Source organism: Hetaerina americana, unplaced genomic scaffold (assembly GCF_022747635.1).
Source record: "Hetaerina americana unplaced genomic scaffold, ioHetAmer1.1.p SCAF_5, whole genome shotgun sequence".
In the NCBI taxonomy this organism is placed as follows: Eukaryota; Metazoa; Arthropoda; class Insecta; order Odonata; family Calopterygidae; genus Hetaerina; species Hetaerina americana.
In genome coordinates, this window is record NW_027287095.1 from 55,807,954 (window position 1) to 55,832,713 (window position 24,760).

The following is a 24,760-nucleotide window of genomic DNA, read 5'->3' on the forward strand; positions in this document are numbered from 1 at the left end:
AAATGGCGGCACCATCATTAGATGATAAACTACGAGAAGTCGTTAAAGAACAAAATAACTTAATTACATGTTGTCATGGTGTTGCTTCTGGTAAGAAGAAATGTGTTGTTAATATCACACTTATGTTATTTAAGGATTAGCATTTTTTCAGTGTGGGAAAAGTCTATATTTCTCAAAACACGATTTGCTAGAACGACGTGACCAAGTCACCAGAATGATAAAATCTTTCTTCTTGTAGATATTCAGCGGAGAAATCTGCTCTTTGTGGATCTGATTGAAAAACTCGGGTTTGCGTTGACGGACAAAGACCCCCAGTTGCGTGAAGGTGGAACTCAAGTGCTAACATGTGTTCTACAAAATATTCCTTCAGACTTTCTTCAGGAAGATGAATTGCATTACATTTCAAATTTTTTCTGTGATCGGTTGAAGGATCATCATAGTGTTATCCCGGCAGTGCTTAAGGGGATATTGGCAATTGTTAGTGTCTTGAATATATAGCTGTCAATGTATTTTAAGTTATTTATTATCGTTACGGAATATCTTTCCTTAGGTGGCGATGAAACATTTACCAAGTGAAGCCCCTATACTTATTATGACTACAATGTTTCGTGAGATAAGTTGTCAGTCACAGCTCCAGGCTGAGCGACGGGTAATTTACAGCATACTGAATTGTTTAATTGTTACCAAAGGGGAGGGTAAGTGAAACTATACGAATGTAGTCTTTTCTAAAGCTATACTAATATAATTTTCTTTCATGGTATAAATTTATAATTATATTGACGCGCATTTTCACGATTGCCGTTTTCTAAAAATAATTTAATTTGTCATAAGTCCCTAGTGGATGAGTATGGCAAATATGAATTAAAATATACCTTATTTTCACACTTTTTACAGATCTGAAGAAAATGGGGCCTGATCTTGTTGCTGGAGTTATTCAGTTTATTGATGGTGAACGTGACCCTAGGAATCTCCTATTTCTTTTCGGTGTACTGCCAAGTATTGTAGAAGTATTTCCTCTGGGCCATTTAACTGAAGAGATGTTTGATGTGATTTCATGCTATTTTCCTGTTGACTTTTCCCCTGTAAGTCTGAATTGATTAACTTTTCTCTGCTTTTTATAAGTTGTGTCACTGGTCTTCATGAATATTCTTAATTTTAAGTTCACAGTTTGCTGTAAAATAATCAGCGAACTTCCATTATCAAAAATTTTTAATTGAGCCCCAGCATTATGACAGAGAACATGTCTGCTGGTCGCTGAATAATATGTTAAAATGTTGAAGGTACCTCATTCTGACTTTTATGATTTAATATCGTTTTGATATTACATGGAAATAATTTTTAGCTTTGGAAAAGAACGAGACCAAACCAACCTGAATGATTTGATTTGTATGCCACTCTGCATAGTAAGTTAAGTCCCGCCATCTGTTTAAAATAGACCCAACATGTGGCTTGTCTGTTCCCACTGAAATCAGGAATGAAATGCCTTCATAGTTACTTAATAAATAATCATGTCAAACCCTTTGTTGGAGCAAGAGAGACAATAAATGTGCATTACCAGTTTAAAAATTATGACCTAACAGTTGTTACGTTCGAAGAATGTCCATTCCTTCCCATTCCACCCATCAAGAGCTAACACATGACCTACATTGGTTGGAAAAGCATTGATACATGCTATTCACCTCATTGGTTACACAAACTAGAATTAAACCTGTTCGTTACCCTCATGATGAACCTATAGCAGAGAGCTTGTTACAGTTTTTGTAATGATTTTTTGTTAGAAAAGATAACTTGTTGGTGTGCAAAAATTGCTCATACACTCAAAATAATTCATCCAGCCTCAGGAATCAAGTAGTGCTAGAAGGAAATTTTTCTCAAATATACTCACTCAAACCAGGATGCTTTGCCAACGCATTAGTTTTGGACTTTTTACAATTGATACTATTTCACAAACTTTCTGATGTAGTCAACCTTTCGTCTCTAGAATTTGTAGTTTCTGAAGTATATGGGGTCAAGTAATGTAAATTTGCTTTTATTGGTATTGGTATTGTTTACAATGTTGCTTTGCTGGGGCGTAGCGTGTGCTAGCTTCCCAGGCCCAATTCTTGGTGGTTGAAAATGTTTTCAGACACATTATTCCAATCCATACCTGGGTGTCCTATGGAGAGTACTGCTAGTGGATATGCTGTCCATTGGAAAGGAATTTAAATTGTGGAACCCTTGGCATCTTTTGTTAAAGAGTAGGCTATGCTGGGTTTATCCCCCCATCCCACTCCCTTAACATCCTACATCCACCAAATGACTCGCCTATACAAAATGCCTAAATGGTACGAATGAACTCAGCTGTGGTTAGCCTTCCCTGCTACTACTACCCAATATCATCTTATGTAGTTAAGACCTGAAAAACGTGGAGGAATGCAACCATAATTTCAGTCAATGGATTGGTATAATTATGATTGATTTACTAGAATTTTCCCCGATTCACTTTCAAATTGATAGTTAAGAACCTTTGCACAACTTAAGGAGGAACAAGGATAATGCCAAAATACTCCAATTTACTTCTTCACAACGCTTATTATATGATCAATTAACATTAATCCCAACACCAATTTTGATTGAAAGCCTATAACAATTAACATTAAATGTTTGCTAGTCCATGATCTGAACTTGCATTTGATTGAACTACTGAATAATTATTTTTTCATATAATTCTGTATGCAATTAAATTGTATAAAATATGAAAGTACTTAACTATGCATTTTGTTCATTAAGTATAAATTGTTTGTCGAAGTATGAAAACTACCCCTTGCAAATTGATTTTAGAGATTAATGCATTTGGCCCAAAATTCCATCTCCAACATTTCATTGTGTTTTGTACATTACTTTCTTCAAATTTTAATATTTTATTTCATTATCATATTGAAATTTATAACTTGAATTTTTTTAAATTTTCAGCCAGCTAATGATCCAAATGCAGTCAGCAGAGAAGAACTTGCTAATTCATTATCTCACTGTTTGGTAGCAACACCCTCATTTGCAGAATTCTGTATACCTATTTTAATGGAAAAACTGGGCTCAAGTGTCCGTGTGGCTAAGTTGGATGCTCTTCATGTTTTGGTAAGTTCACGCCTTTTTGAATACTAAAATTAACTTTATGGTGTGATGTACTTGAATTTAAACAATGTGCATATCATGATTCTTCCATGATATTTGTTGCCATTTCCAAAATATAATCTTTGCAATATATCAAATGAAAACACCTCAGCAATCATTGAAAGATTGGTTTGATAGGTGAGGGTAGAGCTCACCTGATGTTGAGCCCAATCATTTGAGTATAAAATTCGCTCAGAAGAACTGAAACTCACAATTTCTCAGTAGCTTGGGTGATGATGAGGGTATCCAAAGTCACTGGGAATCTCTCACCCAGACCTTCCTATCAGGAAGCAAATGAATTAGAGTGGTGTTTATTTGTATGAATTTGAAGGACATTAGGATTCACATGCTAAAAATCATAAGTTTGGTGAGAAAGTACGAATTTTTCTCTTTTTTGTGTGACCCGCCATATCCATGCACCATCGGTCAAAGCCTGAATGAATCAAGATTTGTATTTTGTGGGCTGGAACAAAACTGTGGCTTTATATGAAGTACAATGAGCCACATAAAATCTTTGAACCCATAAATCCATTGAGGTTTGGGGTATTCATGGGCCTACTTCAATTCATAATGCATACCTTTTCTTTTTAAATCATTATTACTTTAACCTAGACCTATACATGTGTCATTCTTCTGTTAATAATGGTGAATTTCAACTTTTGAACAAAATATTTCAATATATATGGTGGGGTCTTTTAAGGTCAACTTGTGCCTTAAATGGCATAGCAAGTTTCTTTATAATGGATATTTTTATGTTGCATGTTTCTTTATAATGGATTGTCATACTGTGGTATTTCATACCAGCACCAAAGAACCTATTACTGACAATATACTTGTGGTATTCAAGTGTGGTCCAACTTTGTAACCTGAAAGAAAATTAAAAATATAGCGACAAAATCTTCCATTAAACCTGCATTCTTGACATGTTGTCAACTGGAATAAAAAAAAAGAATCCTATAATGGTGCAACTAGCGGCTGGTGTACTGAGCATGTCACTCCATTGCTTCAGGGTTAGCTGCAGAGGAGAGGATGTGGGTGTGCTTCACATCAGAACTGGTAATATATATGGTTGGTTGTATGCTCAGTTCTAATAATCAGAATATGTGCCATACCCTCGTATAAATCTCCTTAATTGGTTATTTCAAAAGGTGTATATGTTTTCATAGGCCTGTGGACACTCATGATGCATGCTATAGTTAGAGAAATAGTTTATTTTTAGGATTCTTGACAGTGTTTGCACCTGTTTATATATCCACACGATGGACAGTCTGCTGCTCTCATCATAGGCATGGTAGCTTAGCACGTAGAATGTTTGCCTACTGACCAGAATTGAATTCCTGGTGATGTTGGTCATCCTCTGTTCAGGTCAAACTCAAAATGATTTTTTAAGGACTAGATCTTTGGGAAACCATAGGAAAAACAAGAGGAGGGAAACTAGCCCTCCTTTAATGTTGAATTTCAGTACAAGATGAGATATATCCTAACCAACCAAGCCAACCCTCTGGTTAATTACCATGGTCCTCCATTGGTATTCATCAAGACTGAATCCTGGTAAAAATATGGGTGCCAGAATATGGACACAAATTTGTGGCTTTTGTCTACCTAATTCGTTGTCTTGTGCAGTCTTTTTTTGGCAAGTCAATAATACAGCTGTAGTGGAAATAATCACAAGTTTGAGTATTGGTTTGTTTGGCTAATGTATTGGCTTCTCACCTTGAGGGTCCAGGTTAGAATCCCAGTAACGACAGAACTTTTTTTCAGAATCCTGCTAGCATACTGTAATATCTTTCACAAAGAGTAGGCTAATGCCAACATTGGGTTTCTTTCTGCCATTCCCACATTCCGTGAATATCCTATCATTACCAAAGAACCTCAGCTTTTGGTCTTCCCTAACTGCTACTACTACTAAACAAGACCTACTGAGGAAAGCTGTGTGTGCATCTATTAGACTCTAATAATATTTAAATAATAATTACTCCATAAAAAGAATTTAAATTGAATCATAAAAATCGAATTTTGGAAATGAGTTATTCAAAATATCCTAATATTATTTTGTAGCTTTAAAAGCCTAATGCCAAATAACATTACTGGACAAGAAATGAGGCTACTGCCTTATTGAGATACAGTACTACTCTGAACAAAATTTAAAGTCCAACAAGCTCTTGCTTTGCATATCACTAAATTTATGGGGACTTTTTAAGCAATAATTTGTGTCCAATATTCATTTTTACGATAAAATTGGTATCATCAATTAGAATTTTATCACCCTTAAGACACCTGTTTAATTTTGTTGAATACTATTTGCAGGAAGAGGCATGCTGTAAATTTTCAGTGAAAGATATGGAAATCCATTTAAAATATTTATGGAATAGTCTTTTGAGAGAAATATTACCTGGAACAGATAAAGATGTCCAGGATGCAGCTATTTTTGTTTTAAGAGCACTTACACGTAAACTTTCATCGGATGCAGTGGATAAAGACCAGTCTAAACTGTTCACTGAGCTTCTCACCCAAACAATTGGTGGTGAGTATCAAAACTTTTTGTAAAAGACTGGCCTAGCATTAATCATAACAGTCATGAATGAAAAGTACCAAGGCCACTGTCATTAAAATAGCATGGAAAATTTACAAGAAGGCATAAATAAACATTGGTTATATATTATATGTTATCCCTGTATTCATAATAGAGTAAGATATTAATTTTGATTCTGCTTCTTTCGAAATACGTAGATGGTAATTTGAAACTAAGTGGTCTTTGATCAAATGCGTAGAATTTTGTTAACTTTTTTGTGTAAATATTTGAATTGATCTACACTGAAATGAAAAGTCTCAAGAATCTGAAAACGTTTTATGTTGACCTTATTCACCAGGATATTGTATCTTAAGAAGACCTCTTATCCCCATTTGACCAGCCACATAATGACACAATATCATCTGCTAATTGCTCTTTGAAAACAAGAGGTTTTATCTTGAAATTTTCAGGAATTTAAGATTTTGTCTCATTCTGTGCATCCCTGTTACTCGAATTTTCCTATTATGTATTTTTATGTCAAAAATTACACTATGGGATCATTATAACAGAAGTGAATATGTGGGCTCTTGAATAAGTCCTTAGTAAATCCAAGAGATGGTGCTGGTTTTGGAAAAGGTTTGCTTTTAGTAAGCATTATCTCTCACTAGACAGCTATTAAATTACAGCGATATCCATCACGTTGTTCCATTTTTATAGTGAGTTGAGACCACAATCCTTTGGTCACATTTGATCAAAATTAGATAAATGGAAAAAATGTAGTTTGGTGCAGTGATTTAACACGTCTATTTAAAAGGCTTTTCACCGAAAGAGATAAAAGCCAAATTGGACAAAGTTCAACGTACATCTGCTTCTGTGTTTGCTGTTTCGAACTGGGTAAATCAGTTTAAACGTGGTTGTTCTTCAACAGATGTTGAACATCGTTTGGGGCATCCAGTGAAAGTGGCTTCCTCCAAAATGATGGACTAAATCATGGTATGGTTTTGAGTGATCTACCAATCAAAGTCCATGAAATAGTCAAGACTACAAGCGTATCAAAATTTTCAGTGTGAGAGACTAATGAGACAGTCAAGGTGAATGATTTTACCCTTTAAAATTGTTGCATATTAGTGGATGACTTTGTCAAGGTTATTGTTGCGGTATCTCCCATAGTGCTTTGAATTTTTCTATGAGGTTAACCCCTTTGCGTTTAAACATTGCCTTTAGCCTCATGGACTTATGTGCAAAGCACACGACTACGAATACGAGGGGATCAAGATGGTGCAGGGGTTAACGTACTGGCTTCCCACCTAGAGGGCCAGGGTTCAAATCCCGGCGGTGTTTATGAATATTTTTCTGTGGTATCTCGATTCCTACTTGAGGTACTTTGTGGAGGGCACTTTGAGTGAGTACGCCTTCCGTCGGATGGGACGTTAAGCTGTGGACCCCTAGGTGCCTTTTGTAAAGAGCCAATGCCGACGCCGGGTGTCTCTGCACCACTCATCCTTTCCTGTCCATCCCCTATGGCGCAAATGACCTCAGCTGTTGATCGCCTCCCCTAAATACTACTACTACTACAAATACGAGGTCTGTTAAAAATTTTCCTGAGCTTTACTACAAAAAAATACTCCACTAACAAATTATCGGTCAAGGTCCCCTTCAAAGTAGTCTCCTCCTCAATGTATACACTTATCCCAACAGTGTTTCCACATTTTGAAACAGTCCTGGAATGCTTATAAGCTCTTCCATAAAATTTTTCCCTAACTATGGAATGGTGGCAAATCTTTATCCTTTGTGTGGGGTTTTTAGTTTGGGGAACAGGAAAAATTCACATTCGACCATGTCTGGTGAATAGGGTGGGTGGGCAAGCACAGCGGTCTTGTTTTTAACTAAAAACTCATGACCTCTGAGAGATGAAAGAGCTGGCACGTTGTCGTAGTGAAAAGACCACCCACTACTCCTCTAAAGTTCAGGCTGTTTTCGCCTGCCTCTCTCTCTTAGGCATTTCTTAACCCCCAGGTAGTACTATGAGTTGACCCCCTGGCCTTATGGTAGGTATTCGTGATACACAAAAAAATATATTGCATAAAAAAATAGTCAACATCGCCTTGATATTCAGATGAACTTGTCGAGCTTTTTTTGGGTGTGAAATGTTTCACCAATCCATTGTGAAGATTGCACTTTTGTTTCTAGGTCATAACCAGAAACCCATGACTCTTCAACTGTTTTACAAGAGTTGCTATTTATATTTTAAGCCTAATAGTGAAAAGACAGTAATTTATTGTTGAAAATGTCTCTATTGTTTTTTGAAGTATTCTTCATGATAATCAATACACTTTTGCATGCGCTTGAACCAATTTTTGGTACTATTTTTCCACTTTGATTGAAGTACCTCCAAAACATGGTTTTAGAATGTATCAATGGCTTCTTCGGGTGTTGAAATACGTTGGCCATGCAATTTTTTCATGATAAACGGGAATAAATAAAGTCATTTGGTGCTAAATTAGGGCTGTACAGAGAATGATCCATCAATTTGACATTTTGGCAGTCAAATAGGTAGCTGTTGCTGCTGATCAGTGAGAGCTTCTACGGACGATGATGAAGAACAAATGATTATTCTTCATCATATCATTGTCATGATGAAGAATGATCATTCATTGCCATTTCTTTTTCTGTATTTCACCAAGCACTTCTGGCAAACAAATGCTGGAGTACCATTCAGAATCCACGGTTCAATATTGCTGTAACGGTACAGTTGCCACATGTCTAGTTATTCTGAAGAAACAGGGTATCATTTGCTTCGATGTGCTTTGTGCAGGAATCACTTTTGCCAGATTTGGCTCGTCTAGGAAGACCCGTACAATGGATTGCTGTTTTGTTTCGGGTGCATGCGCATGGATCCAAGATTCGTCACCTGTGTAGATGTTATACGAGGGTCATCCGGAAAGTAGTACCCGTTCGTGAAATAACGACACAAAAGTAAATATTAACAAACATAAAAAATTTTATTTGAAAGAGGATACTTTAAACTACTTCTCAACGTAATCTCCAAGCAAATTAAGGAATTTGTCATAACGTGTGACAAGTTTCTGTATTCCTGCTGCATAGTCCTTCGCCGCCAGCTCATTGAGATACGCGAGGGACCCATCTTGCACAAATTTTTGCATAATGCAGATGGTGTTTAACAATTTCATGAACAATTGTTCGAGAAACATTGGGAAAATGCTCACAGATGTCATCAATTGTGACGCGCCGATCGTTCCTCACGAATTCGTCAACTGAGCTCACCAGTTGGTCTGTAATGACAGACGGTCTCCCCGAACGCTCATCGTCGTGTGTGTTCCCCCTCCCCATGTTGAAGTTGCGACACCACCGCCGAACAGACGACTCGTCCATTACATTGTCTCCATACACCTCCTTTAATTGGCGATGAATATCACATGGGCGAACGTTTCTTGCATTGAGGAATTTAATCACTGCCCTCACTTCACAACTGGCGGCGTTCTCAATTTTTTTAAACATTGTAAACAATCACAGAAACAACACAGGCAATGCTAGCGTCACGCAACTTGGCTCAGAGAAGGCAGACAAGCCACTGAAGCTATCTGACCTCGTCCAGCGGCTACTCGCGTCGTCAGCACTTCATGCGGCACGAACGGGTACTACTTTCCGGATGACCCTCGTACTATACAGCTTTTTATACACAGCAATTGTATTTGTTGAGCATTTCTTTGCACCAATTGACATGAGCATCTTGTTGAGCTTTTGTCAAATTATACGGGATCCAATGTGAACAAATTTTCTTCACAGCTCAATGTTCGTGCAATATCTTATTGATGCTCGTCATACTAATCCCCAAGGATGACTCAGTCTCAGGATAAGTCAGATGACGATCTTCCTTTACTAGTTCTTGCCCAGCATCAATGTTTGGCACAATAACTGATTTTGGACCACCTTCACGACTTTCGTTGCTGAGTGTACGGTGGCCATGATCGAATTTGTTATACCATCGTTTCACAGTGGCAAAGGATGGGGCTTTGTCGCCAAAATTGGAATTAAGTTGATTGATGCACTCCTGTCTTGATAATCCACGTTGAAAGTCTTAAAAAATCATCGCACAATTGTGTTCACAAGTTAACTCCATTTTTTGCTGAGACCAAATTTTTGAGTCACTCTAAACAGCACAAGTTATGATCAAACGTTGATGGTCCTCCAGAATGTTCGTTGTCTTCCACTAATTGCCCATTTTTGAACTGAGTAAGCCACTCATAACGCAAGGTACATTTGATGGCATGCTCACCATAAGCCCTGGTCAACAACTCAATTTCTGTAAAGGATTTGCAGAATTTCACAGAACAATGCTGCTCCTTCAAAGAGCTCATTTCTATGGATACGATTTTTCGCCGCACTCCACAAATAACTCTTCATATAAACTGTTATAACTAATCAACAAAACAAGATATCATCAAAATGGTTGAAGGCGGTTATTTGGGAAGTTTCCACGGACACAACGCCTCCAATTGGATTAAAAGTAACCAACTGAAGGTGCGCTTTTCAAAAAGTTTGGGAGTGTTTTGAACAGACCTTGTACCTTTGACATTGTATGTATGGTATTTCATCATAGCATCTTGTTCCTTGAAAGCCCCTAAAATGTAAGATTGTTAGAGTACACCTCAGTATCGTAACTGGCTAAAGCACTCGGCTATTCATTAGGGATCTAGGTTTGAAGCATGGTCAAGGTGAATGATTTTTACCCTTTGAAATTGCTGCCAAAGCAAATTAGCAAATGGCTTTGTTAAAGTTACTTTTGCAGTATCTCCCTCTCTCCTTTGAATCCTCTAACTATTTTGCCTGTCGGAAAATTAGGCAGTCACATATGGACACCCTGACAGTCAAACGTATATGCCCATTTTACTCTTTGTTAATTAATTTCTTGGGGCTGGCACTAGTGACTTAGTGCTCACCTAATATGTATTCAGGTACTCTTGTTTTGACAACATCTGTTATGGTATATAACCACCTAATGATAAATAAAGAGTATGAAAAGGCACTAGTTTTTACCTCCACTTCCTGTAAAAAAAATTCCATTGCCCCATAAACAGTTAAATATCTTCATAAGCTTATTTAAACCTGCAGAGCTCGTGTGTAGGCTCCCAGGCTTTTGTTGTTTGTATTTCCAAAATAATTTCCAATGGCATTATGAGATGGATGAGCATTAATGTTGTTTTATGTAATTTGAATTGGTCAATGTCACTCACTTGAAAATAGTATTTCATGCGATGTCACATGGGTGTATTCAGTACATTAAGGCTGCCGAATATTTTTTTAAATATTTTGGCTTGAAGAATGTTATATTTCTGTCTTAACTAACGAAATCATACAGTAACCTATCTAAAAATCTGAAAAAATTATCCGAGCTGGAATTTTTCTTTTTGTCCAGCTTTATAGTTATGAGTTTCTACTGTGTTTATTTCCTAACATTCATTATGTGTGCCTATATACTGAATATGGGTGTAAAATTAGGCTTTTATATCAGAGTGTGGGGCCTAATTATTGACATCATAAAATATGACTGTCGAAGTCCCATTTTGTGAAAAAGAGAATATTACACTGTCCCAGAACATTCATCTTTGCTATCCTTTGTAAATGACTCATTAGTAGTCCTGCCTAAGCCTTACTACTTGTTGAATGCTGTAGGCTGTTTAAACATACATAGAAAATAAAGAAATATTTTCTTTCTTGCAGCCTCTCAGAGTTTCTTGAGTGAAGTGGATTCAACATTATTTGTATCTGCTGCAAAAATGCTATTGGCTACTGCAGGAGCATCATCATTTGCCTGCCATTTCATCATCACCAGAGTAAGAATATTGGTAGATAATTTTTTCCCATGTATGAATGATAGAACTTGTCAAAAATAGACTCTTCCTTTTTTAGGTGCTGCCTGAATTAATTGAACAATGTTTGAAGAAACCCAGCACAATCATACTTTCGAATGTTCTTCTAACAATATCAAATTTCCTTCAAGTTTGCGATGAAGTCAGGGTGGACATAACAGGTCAGTAACTATGTACATTAATTAAACCTTCTTCCTGTAAATTATAAAAATGGAAATTTGTGAACATCTCTTTGAAGAAATAGTCATATGACATAGAGTACATAGTTAATGTGACAGAATAGAAACTGCATCCAAATTTCATAGATTTTATATTGGCAGTTTATTGTTTTTGTTGTTTCTCGATCAGTATCTCAAATTCATAAAAAAATATGGTGCTTACCTCTGCCTTTCCAATTTAGCTGATACTGATAATACAAATGTATTTACTAAACAAGCATTCATACCTGTAGACTGCAAGTTAAAATTTTGAGATTACAGGATTCTTTGGTAACTTCAGATAACTTTATCACCACCAATGTCATGTTATAATCTTATCTGAATCTCAAATGAATGAAAACTCTCTTCTCCTGCAGAGGCTTTACCAGACTGGTCACAATGCCTGCCTGGGCTTTATCTGGCTGCAGCTAATGATAGGTTTGCGGAAAACGGCCGATTAGGAATGGAGGGTTGGCGAGGCCTTACTCTAACTGTACCTCTCCTAAAATATTCATCAACAGCTTCCCTACCAGCTCAAGCATCCCCTCCATCCCAAGAGAATGTGTATCAGCTAATCTGCCAGACTTTAGAAGAAGTGGATACTGTGCAAATAAGGCATGTGGTTATTGTTATGAATCTATTCTGTTATCATTTAAAAACTTTTTCATTACATGGTTTACCTTATAAAATCCTGATCCCCTTTTATCATGTGAGTTAGTTTGGTTAAATATCATTATAACATTCCATTTACTCACTTGTAAAGCAATGCACATTAGCGGATGACTCCGTTAAAAGTTACTGTTGCGGCATCTCCCGCAGTTTCTTTGGAATTCTCTTGTAAAGTATTATATCATTTTTTAATGGAAAATGATGTTTTATTATTTTTGCCATATATTATTCAAAACCTATAATTTGATGCCATATTTTGATGAACAACAATTTTGGCCAACAAATTTTTCAATCAAATATTATATTACTTATGTTATACCTTTTGTTGCTATGCATAATAATCTGCAATTTTAAATTTTGTCATTTTTATTTTTTTGAAATCAGAATTGTTCTTATTTTAGTTTTTTGAAATAAAATACCTTGTGATAAAAAGGTATACAACCTAGATAGGTGGAAAATTTGTTTTATGAAAACTCATGCTTTATTTACTTAACTTTGAAGGCTTTAATTTTAGTACTGTTTAGTTAAATTATGTCATATATAGATAAATATTTGTACTTCAAAAAATATGTAATGAGATTGACTGGAGATCCTTCATAGTCATACATACAACAATCTGATCTCAAGCAGCCATTTCAATTGGCATAAGGCTGCATGCATTCCAAGTTTTGCATATAGGTGTACATGAAGATTTGAATTGATTCCATTTTAGTAATTTTTTATGTTAGTATGCTGTTATGCATTCGGTGCTAGATTTTACATGTGCAGATTTGATGAAAGTTGAGTTTATATAAATGCCAAATCAGTCCATGCCAACCCCCGCTACTAATTGGGGATTTGACAAATGTATTCCCATATAGTGTCTTCTGTCTCACTGATCTTGTGTGCCTTTAATTGCTGACAAATTTTAATTATTCCAAATTATTTATCAGAGTTGTCAAGTGAAAAAAGATTTCCCAGATGAATGAGTTCATAAATGAGACAGGGATAATGACTTTTGCATTGTGTGTGGTCAATTTCATAGTCTACCCTGCAGCCAAAACATTAGAATGGTCTCCCTTAGTGGCACCTCTTTGGAGGATATTGCATAAATTAGGCTTATAGAAAGCTTGTGGTTAAGATCATGCAGACCAGTCAACCAAGTATAAATAACTCAGTGGGTAAAGTAAGATCTGGTGCTTTCCCGGAGTATTTGCTTGATGACGTTTTCTCAGGTCTTCCACTGGGTCCGGGGTTCCATACTGGTTGATGTTTCGTTGCTTGACTTGTGCATTGTCCTCTCTATGTGTACATATATGGACTAATAAGCTGCAGATAACTACTTAGGAAGATCACAATTCTCTAGGCGGTATTTTTCCTTTAAATTATATTAATGAGAATTTTTATAATGAACTACTGGGTACCAAATTGTAAATATCCATTCAAGATGTCTGGTATATGTGTATCAAAGGAGAAGCCTTATTTAAGGGACCATTAACCATCATTCACATAAATTTGAATATTTTGAATGGAATATTTTATTATTTGAATGAAATTTTGATCAACTGTTAATTTTTGAGAAATTTTAGTAATGCAGGAATTTCACAGCATCAAAATCATTTACCTTGACCAAGTCTTTTTCTTGGATGTCTCTATTTCTAACCAAATACCTTAAACAAATAAGCTACCAGGGTGTCTTCTAGTACTGTGAAAATCCAGTGCCTTTAAAGGATCAAGGTGTTATTTTACAGAAATACCTCCAGAAATAAATTTATGGAAATCAAGGGATCTGGGTTTGAGTCCCAGTAAAGGGGAAAGAGTTTTAAATTCTGAAATTTTCTGCATTTCGATGCACATTAACGGATGTCTCTGTTAAAATAATTGCCACTGCTTCTCCCTTGAGTCTTTTGAATAATTTTTAGTGCTTAAAAATTTGACTGTGTTGTAATATTTGTTAAGTAGCTCAGCATAGAAATTGGGCAGGGAAAACTTGAATTGACCAAAATTAATTGTTACTGTGAGAATTGATTTGATGTAAACATAAGTAGCTCTATTGATAATGATGCCATATTCTGAAGGTGGATCAATCACTTCATGATGTTGCCCACATTTTTTATGATGGATATAATTGCATTCCAGTATTGCTTAATCAACCAAACTCATGCTGCATTTTGAGACAATTGATGAGGATAAAATCTTTATCTTGGTGTTGATTTAGTGTATATTATAGTAAGTAGTTGAAAATTACAATGTTATTGTTATTTTAAGGTTTTTCAGAAGGTTGTTTCAAATATCCTAATATGCATAAATCCAGTCCAGTCTAGATAAATGTAATTTTGATAAATTCTAAAAAATTTTATTTTAGAAATTCTTGCATGGAGTGCTTGAAAGCTCAAGCAAAATGTTACCCGAAGGAAGTTATGGAACTAATCGTTAAGAATTTAATTCCTGAAGAAGGTAATACAATTTGATTAATTCTCTTTGAAGCTGATTTAATGCCTATAATCATTTTATGCTTGATACTTTTTCTACTCCTAAGTCTGTACTAATTGTTAAGTGAATTTGTGAATTACAAAAAAAAGTATTTTATCTTTCAGATGATGAACTGTGTGACATGAGTCCTGAAGATGTTTCTAAATATCTGACTTTGTTAAAAAGGAGGTTGTCGTCAATGTGTGAACTTGCTTGCTGTTCTGGGGAGCCATTTTCTTCATATATTATCCCAAAAGTAATCTCTGCTGTGATAAATATGTCTACCAATGGGGTAATAAAGTAAGTAAGCCAATTGAAATTATGTAAATTTAGCTTGGCTAAGAAAAAATTAATACTGTCCTCAAGTTGGTCATATTGTCAGAATATGAATTAATTACAAACTCATATAGGTAGTTCAGTCACACTGTACTAAAAATTTTAATCCAAGATCACCTGTCTTGTGTGCTATTTTCTTGTTTATTGATCTGATAGATGAACTCCAAATTCTAATTTCCAGATTGTTTTTTTTTCCTTATGTTATATAGCCAATAGGTATTATAGTTCTGCAAAATGGTCTATGCCGTTAATAGGTTGCATCTCATTTTTTTCCTTCAGGTCTCATGTTGGAATTTTTAGTCTGAAAAGAGCCATTGAATTATCTGAAACTAATCAAGATTGGCTGTGTGAATACCTTAATGATGAAGTTAGTGCACCTGAAATTTTAATTAAGTGGTGGTTACAAGGTGTGGTTTCTGTGAATGATGCAATAGGACAACCAACAGAAAAAGTTGGGCAGATATTTGAAGACTGTAGCTTGTTAAACGAAGTAGCTACAGTTGTTAGTTTAATTGTGCGATCATTGTCATCAAGGTATAGTCATCAATGCATTTCAAGTAAATATGAATATGCAATGAATTATTTTCAAAATTTAATGTTAAATTGTGATTTATGCATGGTTAGTGCTATTAGTCATGGGTAATTGACAAATTTTTAATACTGTAATTTATTAAAAGCTTCAATTTATTATAATATACTTAATGGTTTGATAAATCAAATAAAGTGCATGTCAAATGAAACATCCTTTCAAATAAAAGTACCTAGATATATTCTTTTGGTGCCATAATGTACTTAAGAAATTTTTTTACATTTTTAGTGTCCAGTCAAGTTTGATATTAAGGCTTCTGCCATTATTTTTTCACTGGAGTGTTTCAAACCAGAGGTGTTTGGAATGTGCTGACCTCCCAATGGATTTCAAACCATTAGATGAATCATCTCCGTGGCAGCAAACACAAACTGTGAGTTCTTAAACTACCATATTTGATGGCTTATAATATATACTCTCATTTCAATGGAGTTCAAACCGTCAAATATAAGATGCAGGTGAAGAAGGAAGGGGAAGAAAACTCCAATGGCCGTAAGAATTAGTTGCCAATCTCTCGTCAGACCAATTGTTGTGTTGGTGTGACGGGAATCACGTCAGGGACCAACCACAACCTCTCGACCAGAATACCCTCTGTGGTGGTTTACGGGAAATTAATCCGCGTCAGGGACCAACACACAGCCACACGCACACTATCCTGACTGAAATCCTTCACGAGGCTGTGAGACCCTGTTAAAGAATTTCAGATGGAGATGGAATCCTTCACGAGGCTGTAAAGTAGACCCCGTTAAAGATTCCAGGATATTCTCAAGCACACACTCTGTGACTGGCACAGACCAATCACACACACAAGCACTCAAGAAACGCACACACACTCAAAAGGGCCCAACTTCTGGGAGAATCTGGACACAGGTAAAGAGCAACTAGGAAATGCGTCGAACACGCGTGTTTCGGCCACAAAGTGGCCCTCTTCAGCGAACCGAAGGGAAAACACCTCCAACACAAGGTTGAAAGTAAACAAACGGAGACAAACGTCATATTTATATAGAGACTGTGGGAGTTGGGGGGACCAATCGAAATAGGTGGAAGATGGAAAGGGGAGGGGTACTTTAAACGTATTGGTGAAGAGGAAGGAGGGGGGGGGGAGGAAAAACAGATACCAAGGGACTGAGTGGAACGGGAAGGAGTAATTATTGAAGGAGAAGGGGGGGGGGGAGGGGGGGGCTTGGGCAAAAGTGAAAGGTATCCGAGTAACGGATTATGAAGGGGAATTGGGGGGGGGGGGGGGGGGTTTAAACATATTTCCGTTGGACCATAGTCCAACGGAAATATGTTTCAAAACTAGAGAAGTCATTTCAAAAGGGAATACAGTGGGGAGAATGGAATCGGCCCTTTATCGTTATTTAAGGTCAATTTGGTGTGCAAATACCTGATCAAGGGAGTAATTGGTAGAACTATTTATTTTAATTTTCATTTGTTTGAGTGACGGGTCACGGGCCTCTGGCTTCCCGCCAAACAATAACTTTCCCACCCCCTTCTATATTCCACCTATAAGTGCCCTTAAGTGTACGGCTTTGGGTTTCACTTTCTTTCAGACTTTCAGTGTCAAATCCAATTTTACCTAGATTATATTGCTTACCTAAAGTCCACAAAGTTGGTCTCCCCATGAGACCCATTGTTTCAGGCATAGATTCTCCCACATATCTCATATCCAAGTGGCTGGTTTGTGAGTTTAACAAATTGGTTTTCCCGAGCCCCCTAGATATGTGGATGATATCTTTGCAATTTTCGACACCACTACATATAACATAGATCAGTTTATTAACGACTTAAACAGTTTATTCCCCTCGGTTAAATTCACATACGAATTAGAAAAGAATAACCAACTTCCATTCCTTGATCTGCTATTAACAAGAAATACTAAAATATCATACGACGTGTATCGCAAACCAACACACACCAACAATTACATACATCATGATTCCTTCACACACAACAGTCACAAACTGGGCACCTTCCATGCCCTTGTACACAGATTAGTAAATATTCCATTAAATAGAAACAACTATTACAAAGAATTAAAAAACATCAAACTTATAGCTTTTAAAAATGGCTTTAAAGAGTCAATAATTGACAATCTAGTGAAAAAGCACAAACATAAAAAACTAGTTCAAAACACAACCACCCTCACACAACATAAAACCCCGCGGTATATCAAACTGCCGTTCCACCCACAGTTAACAAAAGGGCTAGGAAAGATTTTTAAAACCGTTGACACTAATATATCATTTAGCAGCAACAACAAACTAAAACATCTATTAGGCAACACTAAGGACAAAATCGACGCCTCAAACAAGTCCGGCATTTACAAAATAAACTGCTCCTCCTGCGATTCAACTTACATCGGCCAGACGCGGAGGAATATTAACACTAGATTCAAAGAACATATGGCCCATTACAGATACAACAGATCAGATAAATCGAGCATTGCCCTACACTTACTCAAGGAAAACCATAAAACATCAGAAAAGGAATTGAAGTTGATCAAACAGACCCCCAACCACCTTTTAGACGCATACGAAAGCATTTTCATACACAAATTTAGAAATGTGGTTGTCAATAACGATAAAGGGCCGATTCCATTCTCCCCACTGTATTCCCTTTTGAAATGACTTCTCTAGTTTTGAAACATATTTATATGTTTAAACCCCCCCCCCCCCAATTCCCCTTCATAATCCGTTACTCGGATACCTTTCACTTTTGCCCAAGCCCCCCCTCCCCCCCCCCTTCTCCTTCAATAATTACTCCTTCCCGTTCCACTCAGTCCCTTGGTATCTGTTTTTCCTCCCCCCCCCCTCCTTCCTCTTCACCAATACGTTTAAAGTACCCCTCCCCTTTCCATCTTCCACCTATTTCGATTGGTCCCCCCAACTCCCACAGTCTCTATATAAATATGACGTTTGTCTCCGGTTGTTTACTTTCAACCTTGTGTTGGAGGTGTTTTCCCTTCGGTTCGCTGAAGAGGGCCACTTTGTGGCCGAAACACGCGTGTTCGACGCATTTCCTAGTTGCTCTTTACCTGTGTCCAGATTCTCCCAGAAGTTGGGCCCTTTTGAGTGTGTGTGCGTTTCTTGAGTGCTTGTGTGTGTGATTGGTCTGTGCCAGTCACAGAGTGTGTGCTTGAGAATATCCTGGAATCTTTAACGGGGTCTACTTTACAGCCTCGTGAAGGATTCCATCTCCATCTGAAATTCTTTAACAGGGTCTCACAGCCTCGTGAAGGATTTCAGTCAGGATAGTGTGCGTGTGGCTGTGTGTTGGTCCCTGACGCGGATTAATTTCCCGTAAACCACCACAGAGGGTATTCTGGTCGAGAGGTTGTGGTTGGTCCCTGACGTGATTCCCGTCACACCAACACAACAATTGGTCTGACGAGAGATTGGCAACTAATTCTTACGGCCATTGGAGTTTTCTTCCCCTTTCTTCTTTAATTGAGAGGCCATAGAGCTCATTATTTCTTGCTAAGATGCAGGTGATTTTTGAGTCATACTAACTGTAGAAAAAAGGTGTTTCTTGTATGCCATCAAATACAATATATGTTTCTAAAGTCTCATTTTAGTGGTAAGTGGTATGTAATTAAATTTTGTTTAGCAATTTAAAAGGTTGCAAAACTTGAGTATGTAGTAGGTACTCTCAAAATGAATGTTTCTCTACTACTATTGGCTAGAGATATGAAAATTGATTACATCTTCTTTGAATTGAATCATATTTTTTTCAAAGCCTCATAAGGGTCGCAAATAAAATGTAATGCTGTTATAATCAAAATAATGCATTTTTTTATGTTGTATCACTGGGATTATTTTATTATGTTATCAACATTTTATTCCTCTCTGATTACTTTCACACTCGTTTATCCATACCTTTTGCTCATAAGGTAAAATTATCATTAGATATTTGGTAATGTTTCACTCTTTTTATTCAGGTAATTCTTCTGGAGGCCTTAATAGGTTCATTGAGAAGAGAACATGAAGTTTATGATGCTCTATCAAATATTGGAATCATGGAATTTTTTGAGCAGCTGATTTCTTTGGCAATATTTAATGTGCATCCACCTACTAGAGTGTCGTCTTCCAGATTATTGGGATGTCTAATAAACAAATTACCAGAAGGTAAGAGACAAAATTACAATATCTTTGAGATATTTTGCTCTGTATAACCTTGTTTTTTTAGTTCATAATATATACCTTTAAAATCTTATACTGCCACTATTAACAATTACTACCTGTTTAATCTCATGGCGAATATGGTTCTAAGTTGAAAATTCATAATTTTCCTAAAAGATTACATTTTTCCAGTGTTTTATTGGCTCTTACACAAATAAAGATGAATTTACATGTGCATAGTAAACTTGGAAATTAAAATTATCCGTCTAGTGAACTTTCACTCTTTCATAATCTTTTTTGTGTGAATTTACATTTATAATATTATTTTTGTAGTACAAAAAATTTTATAATTTCAAAGTTGGATATATGTACTTTAAACTAAGTGTAAACATACATTTGAAAAAGTTAATTCTTTGCAGAAATGCATCTGACTAAAATTTTGGCAGATCTAAAGGCTGCTGTGACTCCAGTGTTAGAGGATGTCATAATTCCAGATTGGCAAAGAATTAGCTCTGTCAAGCTTCATGTTTGGGTTACTAAGGCACTGCTGTTGAGAGGTCATGAAGATGCTGATATATGGATTGAAAGGGTATGTTCTATTTCAAAGATAAGAAACTTGCAGATTATGAATCATGACTATTTTATTAATATTATAATGAAAATTTACAAAAAAAATATAGATCACCAAGAGCATCTTATTTACCAGTGCATACAAGCCTTCATCTAGCTTGTCTCCTTGAATTTTGCCCTATTTATGCAAAAAAATAATATATGCCAGATTAAAAAATAATGGACCTGGATTTTGCCACTTTCTTTGAAAGAAAGTCATTAAATTAATTTTATAAAAACATGTGGTACATTAATTTGTGTAAACGATGCTCCTTGTGTCTAAAGAGTTTTAATCTGGCTCGTGGGGAAAAAAATCATTTCAGTAATAATTTTTTGCACCAATACCCTCTTTCTTTATGTACTTGTAATAAATTATTACTTTTGTAATATGCATCAACTTTTTTATTATCAAATTAAATGTGCTAATTTATAGCCATAGGTGACTAGATGTGGGTTCCATATTAATGACTGTAAAAATTTTAGTGCAATATTACATAATTTCATGGTTTTTGGATTTTTAGCTCATTGGAATTTTGGGAAAAGAAAAAATTGGCATGGAAGCAGCTGTTGGTTTTCAAGAAATTATAAATCAGTCTGAAGGGTACCTGAATTTAGACTGCCATGCACATATCAGGTATATTTTAAAAATTTTATTAATATTTACTTACATTTTTCATTATCCATGCCTAATTGTTGTCAGTAACAGATATTCCAGAATTTGAGTCCTACTAGTAGCAATTTTTTTCTACCTAATACTTCAAAATTTGTATCACCCAACACACTCCCCATAAATCAACCAATTTTTAGGCCAATGAAAACTTAAATTAATCACCACGCAAACCAACACCTGAAAAGTCACGCAGCTTAAATTGGAGCTTAGGGTGCCCAAGAGTATCGAACCCAGACCCTCCAGTCTGTAGTCCAATGCTCTACCCCTGGACTACCACATCCCCTATGTATACCTTGGACGATAAAATTTCTTTTGTACCATTCACGTGAAGATCTTTTAAGTCAAAACATAAATTATGAAATAGAGAAGGATATGTGGAATGCAAAGTGGTTTTCCACATTGTGAATCGTTTCCACCAAATTAAGCTTGAAACTACGTGGTTTATCAAAATGCTACGTGTGGACACTAAATTTTCTTTCAATCTCTCTAAAATAACTCGCTCATATAAGCTTTTTTATCCTGAACCACCATCTGAGCCTCATTGCGCATTTATTCTCTGAAGTAGTAGTAAACATCTTATTATACAGGTTTGTATTATACATTATGCCTATAAATGGACTCATGCTTCTTTCCTACATTCCCATAAACTTGAATTTCCAATGTTAATTTTTCTAGCTGCCTCATATTTCTTTAGCAAACTTAATGGTTTCCAGCTTAAACGTCGCTGTTAGATTTTCTCCGTGCAGCATTTTTTTCTTTTGTTTGCAAGGCAGCATTTTTAGGAGTAGTCTAGTTAATCAGAAGTATAGTTTTTCAAACATTTCTAGAAATATATCTTATGAATAAATGAATTAAGACTAGTTTTATAATTCATTTGATAAAATGCCCAAATGTATTGATGTCAAGGGATAATGTAGAAGATATCAAAATAATAAGAAAGGGTGAAGTTTTTCTTCTCCGTCAAGCATTCATGTCATGGTACCAGGAAAATTTTGTTTTGCTTGCTACAAACTCAATACCAGAAACATAGGGGATATTGTGGTATAAGAGCATCTACGAGGGTCATCTGGAAGGTAGTACCCGTTCGTGCCGCATGAAGTGCTGACGACGCGAGTAGCCGCTGGACGAGGTCAGATAGCTTCAGTGGCTTGTCTGCCTTCTCTGAGCCAAGTTGCGTGACGCTAGCATTGCCTGTGTTGTTTCTGTGATTGTTTACAATGTTTAAAAAAATTGAGAACGCCGCCAGTTGTGAAGTGAGGGCAGTGATTAAATTCCTCAATGCAAGAAACGTTCGCCCATGTGATATTCATCGCCAATTAAAGGAGGTGTATGGAGACAATGTAATGGACGAGTCGTCTGTTCGGCGGTGGTGTCGCAACTTCAACATGGGGAGGGGGAACACACACGACGATGAGCGTTCGGAGAGACCGTCTGTCATTACAGACCAACTGGTGAGCTCAGTTGACGAATTCGTGAGGAACGATCGGCGCGTCACAATTGATGACATCTGTGAGCATTTTCCCAATGTTTCTCGAACAATTGTTCATGAAATTGTTAAACACCATCTGCATTATGCAAAAATTTGTGCAAGATGGGTCCCTCGCAAGCTTACAGATGAGTGACCCTGTATCTCAATGAGCTGGCGGCGAAGGACTATGCAGCAGGAATACAGAAACTTGTCACACGTTATGACAAATGCCTTAATTTGCTTGGAGATTATGTTGAGAAGTAGTTTAAAGTATCCTCTTTCAAATAAAATTTTTTATGTTTGTTAATATTTACTTTTGTGTCTTTATTTCACGAACGGGTACTACTTTCCGGATGACCCTCGTACTATCCAGCCTTTCTTATTTATAAGGAACTCATCACTATGACCTAATTGTAACAAGAGGTTAATTTGTATTTCATTTTTTAAATTACATGATTGGTTATCTCTACATTTTTGAAGTGTAATAATATTGAAATACAGACATTGTTGATTTCTAGGATACTTTTCCGACAACGATTTTACCTTACTCTACCAAAGTTGGTGGAGTCATATCAGAAGGCCTCTTTAAGCACAAAAGGAAACTTTCTTCTCGCACTTGCTCATCTAATGAGTGGAGTTCCTAGGACACTACTTCTTGATGATTTGCCAGATGTAAGTCACATTTTTTTATGCTTGTTTGATGCCTTATTTATTATTTGTATTTATGATTGTTTAATGCATTATATACCTATAATTGTTTTACAGATAATCCCATTATTAGTAGAGTCCCTTAAGCAACCATCACCTAGCAATGACATTATTGAAGCTGTTAGTGCCCATGAGAGCCAAGAGGAAAAACTATTACTCCTCTCAACGTTAGATACTTTAAATGATCTTTTAATGTCACTAAACACAACACTGTCAGAGCACCTGCAAACTTTCATTCCAAAACTCTTAAACATTGCCCGCTCATCAAAGCACATGGTAAGTTTGCATATCTATATAAGGTAAAGTCCCCTAATCAGAGACTCAATTCTTGAAAAGGCCTTGCATTTGGAACCTGCAGGAATTAAAGTTAATATAATTTTTTAAAAATAAGGGACTGAGTTTCTAAGTATTTGGGGAATTCATTTTCTTTGTTGACTGGTCAGATACAATAGTGGCCTCAACATATTTCTTGGTGCATAGTGTGTTAGGCTCATTAAATTTGATTCAAGTGATCACCCTGAAATGAGCAAAAAAACTTAACAGTACTATTTAGTTGAAATATGGTTAGCCCAGCCGGTTAATGGGAAGTAGATAAGTTATTAAAATTGGTAATGTATGGGAAATTAATTTGAACCAAATTTTGTGGGTTAGTGAATTAGATCAAGTAGAAATGGTGCCAGTTCGTACTCATAAGTGGAAATAATATCTTCTAGGTTGTCAGGCAGAAGGCTTTAATGTGCCTCTACCACTTCACCAAGTATCCAATAATACTTCTGCTGCCATATAAGTATACTGTAAGTACTTATGTTCAATACTTATGATAAGAAATTTTTTCAGTGGATTTTTCATCTTTATTATGTCTTTTCCCTCACAGTATTCTTAGTATTAATGAGTCAAAGAGTTTAAAAGAGATTTTTGAAATAAAATTACAGTACAAGGTTGTTCTTCTAACCCCAGTGTTTATCAATAGATCCATGGGAAGTGATTTAGAGACCAAATTAATTGGAAGCTATGATGACCGAAAATTCTCCCGTTTGATCTGAATTGTCCATTACAGTTACAGGTTCTTTTTTAACAGTGTATTCATACTTTGTATTTCAGGTGATCCAAGGGTTGGCTCCCTGTTTAGATGACCCAAAGAGACTTGTACGTCGAGATGCTGTTAAAGCTCGTTGTCAGTGGTTTTTAGTTGGAGCTCCAGGATAGTTGATTTTTAATTTTAATTGTCAAATTTTAAAATGCTTGTAATTGTTTCATAAAGGAACTGTTAGAAATAAATGGTAAGTTGAAAATGGCCGTAATTATTATCAGGAGTCTAACAACCATTAAGGTCACTCAATTTCTATCTTCTTTAAAAGTTTTGCATTACTGGAAACATGATCTTTTCCACTT

The 24,760-nt window shown here is 36.2% G+C and overlaps 1 protein-coding gene across 1 annotated transcript; it reads left to right on the plus strand.

The window, feature by feature from the left end:
- Positions 1 to 2: 2 nt before the first annotated feature.
- LOC139694194 (MMS19 nucleotide excision repair protein homolog) lies at positions 3 to 24,757 on the plus strand. The gene is made up of 20 exons (XM_071592629.1): positions 3 to 90; positions 239 to 477; positions 551 to 695; positions 895 to 1,082; positions 2,953 to 3,114; positions 5,458 to 5,674; positions 11,405 to 11,517; positions 11,594 to 11,714; positions 12,128 to 12,365; positions 14,764 to 14,855; positions 14,996 to 15,170; positions 15,486 to 15,740; positions 16,024 to 16,165; positions 19,733 to 19,919; positions 20,333 to 20,502; positions 21,044 to 21,156; positions 23,179 to 23,332; positions 23,426 to 23,644; positions 24,082 to 24,162; positions 24,470 to 24,757. Exons 1-20 carry the CDS (start codon positions 3 to 5, stop codon positions 24,572 to 24,574), a joined length of 3,204 nt encoding a protein of 1,067 aa, XP_071448730.1. The 3' UTR covers positions 24,575 to 24,757.
- The last annotated feature ends 3 nt before the right edge of the window (positions 24,758 to 24,760 follow it).